Here is a 13,750-nt window from a genome sequence, read left to right as displayed (position 1 = left end):
TTTATAGCCACCAGCAATAAACTTCTTTCTTAAATTTGGTTTGGTTTTTTTTGGGAGATAAAAATTTCAAGAGGTTTTTTTTTCTCCCCCCTCCCTGTTTCCTTCTTTGGCTCTAGGTTTCACTGTTAGGTGAAAGCCCATAACTTATTTTCTCTTGCCAGCAATACTCTGGAAGTGAGCTGTAAATCCAGAGCGCGCACAGTTGGGAAATGATTTCTGAAAGAATTCTTTTGCAAATACATGGTGCAATCCTGCAAAACACTGACAGTCCTTAGGGGGTGGTACAGACGTACCAACACGTGTTGCAGCATGTGTGCTTGGTGAGACTGCATGCTTCGGACTTTCCTGGGCGCTGGAGGGCTTTAGGAGCTTCTGTTCATGGAGGCAGATGATTAAACCCACTTCTAACTGCTGCTGGTTTGTTTTCCTGCACTCAGGCTCTCACCTGAACTTTTGCTGCCTGGTATATGCTGTTGGGATACCCATAAGAGATCGCCCAGGAATGGTGGATCACTTGCTGCCTACCGATGAATCCTTTTCCTCTACAAGATCTTCTCTGGGATATTTTGGGGACATGACAGCGGGGGTGAGGTCCTACCAAATGCTGCCCTCTCCCCTGTCGGAAGATGACAGCGATTCGTCCAGCTTCTGTTCTTGTTCCAGCCCTGAGTCCCAGGTCCTCAGCTCCAGCTATGGCAGCACGTCCAGCGCGGAAAGCCAGGACAGCATCTTGGACTACTTATTGTCCCAGGCGTCTTTGGGGAACACCAATGCGTCATGGTGGGACAAAAGGAGGCTTCAGCCGATAGTGAAAGAGGAGTACTTCAGGTTGCCTGAATTTGCTGTGGATATGGAAGACTCAGGACCATTTCAACCCACACTTGAGGAAATTGAGGAGTTTCTGGAGGAGAACATGGAGCTGGAGCTCAAAGAAAGACCTAAAAGCGAGACCAAGGACTTGAGAGCTTGCAGCCAAGTTTCTGTTGCTTCGCTACAGCAAAAAGACCATATGTTACCTAGTGCTAGTTTAAAAGAGAGTAAAAATGAACAGTTGAGCAGCTCAACAGAAGGTGGCCAAGCTTCAAATGGAGGAATGTCCCTGGAGAATGGGATACCGGTTATGCTCCAAATCCAGCCTGTACAGGTCAAACAGGAGTCCAACACAAGCCCTAGCTCCCAAGGACCAGCACAAGAGAACATTAAAATTGCACAGCTCCTAGTCAACATCCAAGGACAGACATTTGCCCTTGTGCCTCAAATAGTTCAGTCGTCCAATTTGAACTTGTCCTCTAAATTTGTCCGCATTGCTCCCGTCCCCATCGCCGCCAAGCCCATTGGGCCAGGAGGCGTGATCCAGGGGCAGACGGGAATCATCATGGGTCAGAAATTTCAAAAGAACCCTGCCGCAGAACTCATTAAAATGCACAAATGCTCTTTTCCTGGCTGTACCAAGATGTACACGAAAAGCAGCCATTTGAAAGCCCACCTGAGGAGGCATACGGGAGAAAAGCCCTTTGCGTGCACGTGGCCGGGTTGCGGATGGAGGTCAGTATTGGGATACAGCACTGTGCTATTCCCCCTACCCGTTTGTTGCTCGCTTGCCGAGCAGCTAGGTTTGCACTCTGGTTTATAAACCATTTCTGCTCCTGAAACTTGTTTGGTTGGTTTGAGAATTAAGACCTTTTTCTTCCTGTTAAGCTAATCCAGGGACTTTGGTAAATTAAACAGCAGAGCATCGCCTGCTGGCACCAGCTGTTTAAGTGTCTTAAAAAACAATAAAAGTAGCCCATCGTAGTTTGTGTTTCAACCCAAGAGGGTCAGATTAAGCTTGTGACTGCAGGCAAGACCTTGCGTTCACATCGATCTGGTTGCAATGAATCAGATGCTCAGCTGGTTCCAGTTGAGAGCTGTGAGTGAACTGGGGGGTTTAGGGCAGAATGGTGTGCGTGGCTGTGCATGGGGCTAAACGTGATCACCCAAGGGCTGTGATAAACATGTGTGGTTAAGAGGAGCAATATTCTGTGCAATTTTGTAGAAAATGAGCCCCATCCCACTCCTGGAAATGCTGGCAGAGACACTCTGGGTTTTATTCCCTGAGTTGATTCAGAAAAACGTGTGGGTGCTGCTCAAAGTAGCAAAAAGCTGTCAGATGTAACAGAGCCAGAAAGCTGAGGTGGAGTTAAGCTCTGCTTGAATGGAAGATTGCAGGCTTGATTGCACAAAACATTTCACAGGGGATATCTCTTGGTTTTTATTTTTTTTGTAATACTGGTTGAAAAACTAAAACTTTATTTAAAAAATTCAACTTTTTATTTTAAGAAAACTTTGACAGAAGCCTTCCTCCTGCTTTCCAGTTAGCTGTGTTACTCGCCTGCCTGTTGGCACAGGTTAATATTACAGTACCACAAATGATGACTGAGAAAACCAAAATCTTAACCCCCTGTTATTAAATTAAACCAGATTTCTTTCAAAAAAAGTATCCTACAGAGCTTCAGCGAGCAGTGTCTAATGAGGAAATGGGTTGTGATCATGGGGAACGGTCGAGGTAAAAAGTAACAGGAGAAGGTTGTGTAAAAATGCAAGTATGTGCCACACGCAGCAGTTCGGGACGGCTGGGTTGGTTTGAGGGAAAAGGTCGGAACGGGGCCGAATCCTCTGCTCCCAGCTGGACCAGTTTGAAGTTTGTCTTGTGGAGGGACTGAGACCAATGCAATTAATTTCTTTGGGGATTTTCTTTCCCAGTCTGTGGTGGTTCTACAAACTGGTAGTTCTTTTCTTTCCTGTTGTACTGGCAGCACTTCTCGGGAGCCCGCCCTGGTGGCGGCGTGCTGCTCAGGATGCACTGAGATGAAAGCCACGCCAGTGAGCTGGCTGGTCCTGTAAGCCACAGACTGGTCCCATAAGCTGCAAACTGGTTTGCTCCTGACCTGCAGCAGAGGTGCTCATTCCTTTCCATTTGTTTGCCAGAGTATACGGCAGCAGATGTGCCTCCACCATGTGCCTGTGGGCGTCACGTTGGCTTTCCTTGTGCCGGGATGTGAGCAAAACCCTCGTTTTTTTGTGCCAAATGCGTGTGGCACGTGAGGGTCTGTGTCTAATCGATGCCGGGATTTGCACCAACACTCCTGGTGATGTGTGTGGCTGAAGTGTTGCCTACGGGTGACCTTTTCCAGCTCCGTCTTACGACAAAGCTGGTGTTTCCCAGGATGCAAAACCAAGGGGAATATTTAGGAAAATAGAATTGAGAAAGGTTGAATTGACACCAGGGTGCTTGCCTTCTTCCAGCGTTACAGCAAACGGTGTGGATCAGAAGCAGGACGCAGGTGTAATTTGGGCCAAAAGAAGTGCAGGAGCACCCAGAACTTTCATTCTCAACCAGCCATAACTTTTTAAAGATGAGAAGCCCAGCAGGGATGAGAAATCAATCACTGCAGCTGCAGGGAACGTGTGTCCTGTCTACAAACAGCTGCTGGAAGGGCTTTTCAAACTCTAGTTTGCTGTTTGTCTTGATGCACTTCACAGCGCAGGCTGGTACCCCCATCCCCAAACTTTGTGAGGGCTCTGCTCTGAAGGGGGAGGTTTTTAGCCAAGGGGAGAGAATATGCTTGGGGAGCTGCTCCCTGTGCTCACAGCAATCCTTAGCTGAGCCCTGAGATTCCTGCACATCCCCTGTGTGCTGCTCCCACATCAAAGGCCAGACCCAACCGAGTGCTGAATTACTCGGTCCGCTTTCATCACTAAAGTGTGTTTACCTTTTCCAGAAGTCCAGTGAGAGCTGTGATCTCACATGACTGAAGTCAAATGCATCTGGACTCTTTGTTTGCTCCCAGTTTTATATAATCTCAAATGAATTTAAGCACTAAAACACTGCTGGGCTCTGCTTCTCCCCCCCTTTCCTTGCATTCTTGTGCTTGTGTATTTATTTTTTCACTGAAGACGCTCAAGATCTGACCTCACTGAAGATACTGATTTTGAAAACAAAGCAAAGTGTTGCCTAGCACAGTGTGGCTGAGCTGTCAGGGGTTAAAGCTTTCCCAGCTCTCTGGACAGTCCTGCTATGGTGCACTTTTAAAATCACCAAGGTAGGGGTGTGCACACAGCAAACTCTTCTGCTGACCCCTGGGGCAGCTGGAGAGCCCCAGGCACCTCCCTGAAGGAAGCTGAACCCTGCTTGCTTGCTTGTGCCCTTCCTCGGCATGGGTCAAGGGCTGTTTTTGGCGAGCTCTAGAGAGGTGTTCATCAGTGGCCGGTGACCCATTGCGTTCGATACCCCACTGTACTGGCTGGTGTGCTGATCCGTGTCACACCAGCCTCTACCTTTGGCACAGCAGCCTCTGGTTAGCGCTGCTTCTGAGACCAAAAACCTGAGCCGCAGCGTGGGCTGGTCCCCAGTGCCCGTGTTACAGCACAGCAGGAGAAGCTCTTGCTGGCTCAAAGCTGTGGTTGTTGTGAGGCCTGGGGGAGCAGGCAATCATGTTTAAATGCCCCTCAGCATCTTCTGGGAGGAGGTGCTTCCCCACAGCTGGCTCTGTGATATCATTCTCTTCATGCAGTACAAACCCTGCCTGGTTTGGTATAAGGAGGGTTTAAAAGCTTGTGATGTGCATGGCCAGGAGTGTGTATGGGACTGGGCGAGCATGAGGAGGACCATGTGTAGGATGGGTTGGGTCAGGGCAGGCATCTCACAGTGGCCTTTTTTGCTGGTGCTGTGCAAAGGAGTTTGTAGGTGAACAGGGGGTGTGCTCCTTTACTGTAGCAGCGTGTTGAGGATGGGCAGGGTGAATCCAGAGCCTCCCTTCCACTGTGGAGGAGAGGTACAGCCTGGGTGACTCGCAGTGGCTGGTGGCCGTTGTAGGGACTAGGCTGAAGCTATTGACCTTTCTTACCCGGTGAGCTGCATAGCGATGTCCTCATAAGGCCAGGGGATGCAGGACACATACTGCACATCAGGGAGCTCTAGGATTTGCCTCCAAGGGAGTTGTGGTTACAGGGCCTTTGGGGTCCCACCAGATAAATGGATGAAAGAGACTCTTCCAGTTGATGTAGAATTGCCCACTTCCATCCACCTTTCTTTTGAAAGAGGAATCCTTATGGAAATGGCGGTGACTTGGGATAGCGAGTTGTTCCTCGGGGATACCTTGTTTTCGCTTGAATTTGGCATTCCACATTATTTGCCGCTTTCTTGGGGTGGTCTCAGTGCCAGAACATGCTGCAAATATCATTTTGCTGCGGAGCCAGGCCACCAGATCCTCCCGGCTTCCTCGTCCTAACCTTTGCGTTGTTTTTATGTAAACACACTGACAGCTCGCGGTTTATTTCTGTGGGCTCTGTAAGCTGATCTTTCCGTGACTGCTGGGGAACAGTATTGCAGCATCCCTGCCTCTTCAGCTAAGGGCATCGTTATGAGGCAGGGTGTATTTTTATCAGATGAACTCATCCGAGCTCCCAGGGTATGAGCGAAGCTGCTCATTCCTGATATGTGCCTCTTTCACCCCAACCATCCATGCAATCCCTGTCGAAATGTGCTTGTGGAGCTCTTGTGTGGGATTAGCCACGTGCTACTGCACTTCTGTTGGAGATGGTGACCTTAATGGCCAAGGGCATGGGACAAGGCAACCTGGCCACATCTGGTTTTACTCCTTCTCTGAGTGATAAACCTGTGTATAAGAGGACAGTTCTTTGTGAAAGCGCTTTTCCCTCTCTGCTCTCTCTTCCCCTGGATGTGGTTGCCACTGCTGGCAACAGGTCCATTCCTTGTCCAGCGTTGAGTCCCACTGAGGCACAAGCAACATCCTGCCATCTCCAAGAAGATGCTTAGTGCCACTCGTCCATAGCTCTACAAGAGCATCGCTCCAGGGATGTAGCACTGGGACCAGCTCCCAGCTAAGGACTTGGGAGACGTCCCTGGCCCTGCTGCTCCTAGTGCCAGACTGTCTTTGAGCAGCCATGGATGGAAGGAGCAGGGGTGCTAGAGAAAGCAAATGTGCAAGTACTAGGGGTGAGGAGAAACCTCTGTCGTAGACTTCATGAAGATGATGTGTCCCAGACAAGGAACAGGTTGATGGCTCCATTAGGGCATTTGCCTGTTGCTCTTAATGGTGAATTCAACTCTTTCACCATGGGGACACCAAGGCAAGGAAAGGGAGAAAAGCAAGAGAATAGGTGAAGGAGTGTCCCCTAGAAACGCTCCCGTGAGAGATGTCCACACCACACCATACTGAGTATCTGCAGCTGCAGAACGCTGTCTGGGTAGCATCGTCGGACTGAAGAGCTGCGGGAACTGAGGAAACCATTCCCAGCTTTCCCAGTGCCTGTGCCCAGTTCCTCAACTGGCAGTGGGAGAGAGCTAATTAAAACATTTATGTGGAAACTTTTTTCCTTGCATGAAGTACTTATTCATAGGAGGCCAGTGGTCCTGTTTTTTCCCCCCTTTCATAAAAATAGCGTATTCACTCTGTTGGTGATGTGATATTTTGCTCCAGAAGGGCACATTTTTCTACATGTTATTTTCCCCATTTATTCAACGAGTGCCCATGATTTCATTTATTTATTGTAAATAAACAGCTGATACTATTTCTTGCAAGCTCTCTTTCTGTACCGCTCTTTGTTACTGCTCTGGCAACAAAACACTTAATTGCCCTTTGTCAGGCAGCACATTTTTTGTACCCATCTGGACAGGGCTGTCTTGGTGTGCCATTATTGATTAACCCTGTGGCTCCCAGTCAGGTCCAAGCTGGAAATAGAGCCAGCCCCACTGTAAAGACCAAAGGATGAGCTGATTTGAGTTCAGTAAAGCATGTGGGATTCGCAGTGGCTACTTGGGGATTTTTCTGTGGAGATGGAAGGTGGGAAATTTCTAAAATTGAAATGACTCTGGGAGGCAATTTTGGTAATTAAAAGCTCAGTCTTGATTTCAATTTACCTGTGAAGTAACTATGCTAATGGCCATTGGGGCCCACCTGGAATTCAGCTGTTGAGCATCTCTGGTACTGAGATGTTGATGACTCTTTCTTTAGCCTGCAGGAACACATACAAAAGCCAATTTTTCAGCTGGATCTGATAAACCATATATCTTTTGGGTAGCTAAGTCTGGCTGTGATCTGGGGTCCATCTCCAAGGAGGTGTAATTATTTTATGTCTGCTGTGCTGGTGTCAGTGGGAGCTTGGAGCAGACCTCACCTGTGGGCTGTTGGTTGTTATCACCATTTGAGGATGGTCCATGCTTGGATTTACAGGAGAGAGGGCATGGGACAGGCTCTGAAGGGGCCTGGCAGCAGAATCGAGGGCAGCCTGGTTTTGTTGAGCTGTGCCCATGTTATTTAGTTTAGGGCAAGGTTGGTATGAATGTTGCCTCCATGCATTGCTCTGAGTCCAGCATTGACATGGGATGAGGCTGATCACTGTGTTTCCCCCACTGCTGATGGTTGGGACCAGCCCAGCCCTGTTGCATGTCCCTTTCAGTTCACGTGTTCAGGCTTTGCTGCAAGCGGAGTCTCCTATGGCCTGAGGGGACATTTTTTCCCCTGCTGTGAGTGACTTAGCGACGTAAAACCCCATTTATCTGAAAAGGCCTCTCTTCTCTTGCAGGTTCTCCAGGTCAGATGAGCTGTCCCGGCACAGGCGCTCCCACTCGGGGGTGAAACCCTACCAGTGCCCCGTCTGCGAGAAGAAGTTTGCTCGAAGCGACCACTTGTCCAAACACGTCAAGGTGCATCGGTTCCCGCGAAGCAACCGCTCCGTCCGCTCCGTGAACTGATCGGTCCCGCTTTCCCCTTCCCACCCAGCCATCCTACAACAGCCGATGACAGCACTTTGCTCACTGCATTTCGAGTGATAATTTATTTGTCTCCACAGAACAGTCAATGCTGTTACTTGATACCACCATGTCTGAGTGTCCCATGTCCTTTAAAGATGATTTGAGAATGAAGTTCTTTTTGGGTCGGGGAGGGGGGTGCTGTTTCCTTTTTTCTTTTTTTTAAGGATGTTATTTTCCTTTCCTTCTATCTTTCCCTCCTTTGCTGCTGCTTCTTTTGGAAATTACAGTGTTTTATTTTTAGCTGTTTTCTGCTGCACAGGAAAATGTACAAGTTGCTTGCTGCTAGTTAATTATAGCCCTGGCTTTTTTTTTTGCTCATGTACAGGCCATTCATTGTGAGTTTTTATTAAGCTGCTCTATTTGTCCAGTTTGGAAACAGCAAATTCCTTTTGAAATGAAAACAACTCCTTTGTTTTTGGGTTGCCTGAGCCAAGGATTTGTAGGGGCCGGCCATAGGAGGAGGAACAGTGGGAGTCGGGGACAGGGGAAGGCGAGGCATGGAGAGCACTGGAATGCACCTCCACGCCTCTCTGATTTCTCTGGCTTGCATTTGCATTCTCCTCAGCTAGGACTATATATAAATATTTATGTATATATATATTCATACATACATATATATATGTGTGTGTGTGTGTGTGTTTAAGCAAAGGCACATCCCAAGCAAAGCTGGAAGCTCAGGCTGGATGAAATGGCTTGGAGTGGAGCCTTTTGGTGTGGCTGAGCGCATCCCATGTGCATGCTTCTGTTCTGTGCTGCCGTGGAGCTGAAAGGATGCTCGTGCATCCAAGGAAGCCTTGCTTTCCTCTAACTCTGTCTTGCAGTATCCACTGTCATTAGCAGCAGAGCTGTTGTCTAGCATGTAAAGCAGCAGGAAGCCATTTGTGAGCTCTGTCTCCATCTCCGCTCCTGTCCTCTTATGTGATCTTGGGGGAGAAACCAGAGTGGCAGCCCCAAGGTGCCCAGTGGTCCTGGACAGCACCGGGCATCCTGAGCATCCGCTACAAGTCGTTACGATGGCCGGAGCTGAGCCTTCACTGGGCAGCAGGGTCTTGTAGGACGTTCCTGTACCCAGAGAGGTGTCGTGGGCTGGTGGGATGGCACCATGAGATCTTCTGTCCAAGGGTGATCTTCAGTGCTAACCCTCTGCTTACTGACAGCCATGTCAGAGCTCCGTGCAGCTGGCGTGGGCGAATGGGTGAGAACAGTGGCCAAAAGAAACAAATCTGTGTAGTAGCTGGCTAAGAAGGGAATTTAAACAAATCATCAGATGGTAGCAGGCAAGTGATTTTTGTTTGTGCTGCTGCTTCTTGTTTTGTCTTTCCTTTTGAACTCTGGCGATTGTAAGAAGCTTTAGGAAAAAAAAAATTAGAATTCAGTAATTAGGAACGATTTTATAATGGGTGTTGCATTTCCTTTCCATTCGCAGACGGCATCTGTTTGTCTTTTTGTTGGCAAAATGGGAAATAGGAAACTGCGATCCTAGCGCTAGGCAGAGCAGGAGCCCGCTCTGTGCAAGAGCAGCAGGCCTAGCTGAAGCGAATGCATTCCTTTTGTCCTCTAGAAATTAATATAAATGAACTATCATCTATTGACTGGTTTATATCACATCCTATGAATGTATGTAAATAAAACTGTACATAGATGCATATCTATATAAAATATCTTTTAATAACGTATCAAAATTTGTGTAAATTGGAAAAAAATACCTATAAAGCCAGTGTACATAAGTTACAATTCTGTATATTTTTCTTTTGTTCTTCATAAAAATATATTTACTTTGACAATAAAATGAAAATGGAAATTTTAAATCCCTTCTTGAAATTATTATTCATTAATTTCCTTTGTAGCCAGCTCTGTTAGTGCTTGAAATTTTCACCTGGATATAACTTTTCAGGTGCTGGGTATCAGGGAGACGATGGGACTGCTCTGAGGTTGCCTTCGGAAGTTTTCCTCATCTCAGAAGGTTCCTGGGAGGCAGGAGATGCTTCAGCTCTCCCTTCGCTGGAGCCCTCGCGCCTCGCCTGGCAGCCACACTGGGAGCCGAATGCCTCTGTGGTTTCTGAGCGCTGTGGAGCAGGTCTGCAGCTGCAGTAAAACTCTGGCTGATAAATTAGAGCGAGCAGATTTTGAGGGAATTCAAGCTCTAGTGGTTAGTGTGAAGGAGGAAGGGCTTCAGAGGCTGAGGCTGTGACGGTGACTCACCGTGTGAGGACTCGATCGCCATGTGCTGCAGTTCCCTTTCTTGTGAAACGGGATAATAATGCATCATGGTGATACCGTGGGACTCGATGTATGTTTGTGTGATCCTTGGATGGAAGGAGCGAGCAGTCAGAGCAGTAGTTACAGGATTAGATGGTGAAAGAAAGGCCAAGCACGGTGGAGGTCTTGGTGCCAAGGCACTTCAGTTGACTCTGCTGTAAATCCCATGCCTGAAAGGGTGATGTGAAGGATCTGCAGTATGAAGCATGACTCAGGCCTGAGGAGAAGACACCCTGTCCTGCAAAAACCATTGCTTCCCATTTGTAACAACAGGGGCACAAACATGATGCTCTTGTGATCTGCAAGCCAGGATACCTCTTGCGCTGTGCTTGTGGTTGCTTGGCCTCCACTGGAAGAAGAAATCAGAGTTACTGGTGTAACTTCTGAGCCTCCATGGGAGCAATGGTGCAGCGGGTCCAGATCTTCTCCCAGCAAGAATCCCTCTGAGACTAATGGGCACTTGGGGATTAAAGCCTCTCCCTGATGAACAGCCACCCAAAAACGCCAGCTGAGGAGCCAGGGATCTCCAGACCTCCATTATTTGTGCTAGAGAGCCCCTATGAGTCTGGCAAGAGGACCGAGGGAGGTGGCAGAGTAAGTTCTGTTCACTCCAAGTTGTTGCCTCCTGAGATGTAGCCTGAAGACCAGAGTCCTAAGGACAGCAGTTTCAAGGATGCTAATCACGTTCACGCTGTAATTAGCCAGCCTGCACCATGAGGCTCTCCAATTCCCTTCTGTTCTCACCCGATCGACATCATGAATTAAACCAGCTGCTTTATTTTAACCAGCATCTCAGGCTCCTCCCCACCTCATCTGGAGTTCTGATATTGCTGTAACATTGGGCAATTCACCCTGCAAGACACTCGGGGCAGAAGTTGTTCTTTTTTCTGCAAGAGGCAGGACTTAAAGGTGAAGTGGAGTAATGCAAAATCCCTGCTGTTGGAGCACAGCAGTGCAGAAATCTAAAACCTAAACTCTGTTTTAGCCTGGGATATTTTCCATGAAACGCTTATTCTCTCCTTCTTTCTCTTTTTTTTTCTTTTCTGTTTTCAGCACAGTTTCTGAGTGCGGGTTGTGTGGGTTTTTCTGGCTAGTACCTGGAAGGAAATTTAAGTTTATGTAAAAGTTGCAACATTTTGCTCAAAAGAGTAGGGCCAAGTCTGCTGTGAAAGAAGAGTTAGTTCTGCGTGAAAATTAATGATGTTTTCAGAAGTTTGTAACAGAAAAGCAGACATTTTCACAAGATTTTGATGTTTGTTTTATGCGGAATTACTGGCCATGCTTAAGCCTTATTACTCTTTACTCAGCTAAAGATAAATATATATTTAAGTGCTTTGATGCCACAACTGTAGATAAGTTTATTACATCCTTGCTTTAGCAACTTTGCATGGCAAAACACAGCTTGGCATCGTTATACGTATGCATAAATCTCATAGACCTATAGCTCAGTTTCTGAGGTGTGAATGGACTCGTGTGCAGTGTTAAAACCTTCACCTAATGATTGTGATCTGGTTCCTCGTACGTGCAAGATCTCTTTAAGTTTCTGAAAGGTTTTATTGGCAATTTCTGGCTGTTCATAGTCTTTTCATCAGAGCTAGGGGTGAAGGAACAATGTTATGAATGGTGAGGAGCCGTCAGCTGGGAAGGTTGTACTCGAGGTAAAGACTAAGCATCAGGAATAGGAGTAGCGACGTTTCTGTAGGGTGACCTTCTGTGATCTGTGGCTGAAACGCAGAGCAGGGGAGTGATGTGTCTGAGACCGCACAGCAATGCAGAGGGGAAATGGGAACAGAACCAAGACGTCCCAAATCTCCTTTGCCCCAACCAGTGGCACAGACCACGCATCAATAACACACGGCAGGTTATAGACGGCAAAGAGTAATCGGACACGTGAGACATCAGATAAGGAAAGAAAGGTAAAGACCGGGCACGAGATAAAGTCAGGCTGCACTGATAACGTCTGCTTTTGGAAAGGCTGCCAAGGAGAGAGGAACGAGAGCTTGCTGCTCGTGTGCTGCACTTGGGAGTCGCTGAGGTAAAACGCCCTAAAAATGGTCCTGCTCCCATGACCTGTGTTACATGGGGGCTTTTTCTCCCAGAAGTTTGGAGGGGAGCTCAGGGAGTTGCACCCCTATGGAAAGCAGAGCAACCCATCAAGGAGGTGGTGGCAAACCTGGAGCAGCACTTGGGTTTAGACCCTGCAACGTTTGCAGCAGTCTCCTGCTTCCTGCCCTCCCCGGGGGGGTTGTTTCCACTCAAACCCTTCTGCCAGGAGCCTTGTCCAAACGCCCAAGGAGCCTTCCTCTTGTCCAAATGGCCACTATACGTTTAATCCAACCAACCAGGTGACTCCAGCACAAAGCCAGCGGCAATAAGCCAGCATTAATGATTACCCCAGGCTCCTGGGGTTATGTAAGCCTGGATGTGCTGCACCATGGGGTCTCAGCTCAGACATGCCCTCCCCGTCCGGGAGAAACACCAAGGAGCTGCCAACACACATAGAGAGCTGTCTGGAGCCAGCTGGGATTTTCCTTCTCCCCTTTTGACAGCACCTATGAAACACATTATTTGGTTCAGCAATTGCCATGCTTTGCTCGCTTGTTATTCAGAGACACTGCTTTTAAAGAAAGAGCTGTGTGAGCTCCCACTGACTCCAGCACAAGCCAAGGACAGTGACTGCCATGGCTTATCCAGAGACATAATTTCCCAGCTAAGGCAGGGACCACAGATCATGGTGGGCTCTTAGCTTCCCTTGCTTGTTTCCTCTGGGACATCCATGTTTTTGTGGCTTTCAATCTCTTGTCCCATAGGTTTTAGTGTTATTCTTGCCTTTTTTTGGGGAATGGGGGTGTCTGAAGGTGTGTGGTGTGTGAAAAGTAGATACCGTGAATCATCTTCTACTCTTAACATCCATCTAGTGTGTGTTTGCATACAGCTGGAGGGTTAGGACTTAATGACTCTGCTGGTCAAGTGATCTATTGTCATGAGCTTTGTAGCTCCTCAGTGCTCAGCATTTTACCAGGCCTAAGCTTCAATCTGCTTTGTCAGCTCGGTGCAGGTCTAGGGCTGGAGCACACCTTTCATCTCTTGCCACGTTCCCTACCCAAGTATCACTTTTCTAGCGGTTTTGTGATTAGGCTGTCTCAAAACCTATGCAAATGCATGAGGAGCAACAACTGACAAGGCTCTGGCTCTAGGTAAAATGGGAGTGAAATACATGAATGACAAGGAGCTGCTGGGAAAGCCAGCACTCCTATTGCTCACACTGGTGCATGTCTGGTAACTCTTCCTCTGAGCACATTGGAGTCATAACCACCCTGAAAAGAGGAGAGCATTGAGGTGAACATGGCCGATAGTTTTTTGGAATGGAGCATAGGAAGGAAAACAGAAACTGAAGCAAGTTATGGTGTAACAGACACTGTCTTGTCTTTTCCAGCACAAATAGAGTGAGAGACTGTTTTTTGCAGAAAGGGCTCAGCTTGTAGGGCAGGAGGGTGATCTGAGCTAGCAGCTGATGTACAGTGCTCTGGGGCAGCAGCAGCTTTATGGCAGGGGGCTTGGTGAAATCCAGTCATAGGTTGTGCCTTGAACAGTTAGCAGATGTAAAGAAGGGGCTAGCATTGCTCGCTGTTGGTCCTTCAAGTCTCCTTCCTTGTACAAGCATACCGCTTTTCT

General features: G+C 47.9%; 1 protein-coding gene across 1 annotated transcript; it reads left to right on the top strand.

The window, feature by feature from the left end:
• Window positions 1–502: 502 nt before the first annotated feature.
• KLF15 (Kruppel-like factor 15) lies at window positions 503–7,756 on the top strand. The gene is made up of 2 exons (XM_010180105.1): window positions 503–1,545; window positions 7,588–7,756. The coding sequence occupies exons 1-2, from the start codon at window positions 503–505 to the stop codon at window positions 7,754–7,756; spliced, it is 1,212 nt and encodes a 403-aa protein (XP_010178407.1).
• Window positions 7,757–13,750: the final 5,994 nt, after the last annotated feature.

This window comes from Mesitornis unicolor, unplaced genomic scaffold (genome assembly GCF_000695765.1).
Source record: "Mesitornis unicolor isolate BGI_N332 unplaced genomic scaffold, ASM69576v1 scaffold15692, whole genome shotgun sequence".
NCBI lineage: Eukaryota > Metazoa > Chordata > Aves > Mesitornithiformes > Mesitornithidae > Mesitornis > Mesitornis unicolor.
The sequence above is the reverse complement of the archived record's forward strand: the minus strand, read 5'-3'. Positions and strand labels throughout refer to the sequence as shown.

What these genes read in the sequence shown, in the direction of transcription:
- KLF15 (XM_010180105.1), top strand. Translation starts at nt 503, where the DNA reads ATGGTGGATCACTTGCTGCCTACCGATGAATCCTTTTCCTCTACAAGA. An exon ending in TGGCCGGGTTGCGGATGGAG is followed by an intron (nt 1,546 to 7,587) that starts GTCAGTATTGGG and finishes CTTCTCTTGCAG; the next exon opens with GTTCTCCAGGTCAGATGAGC.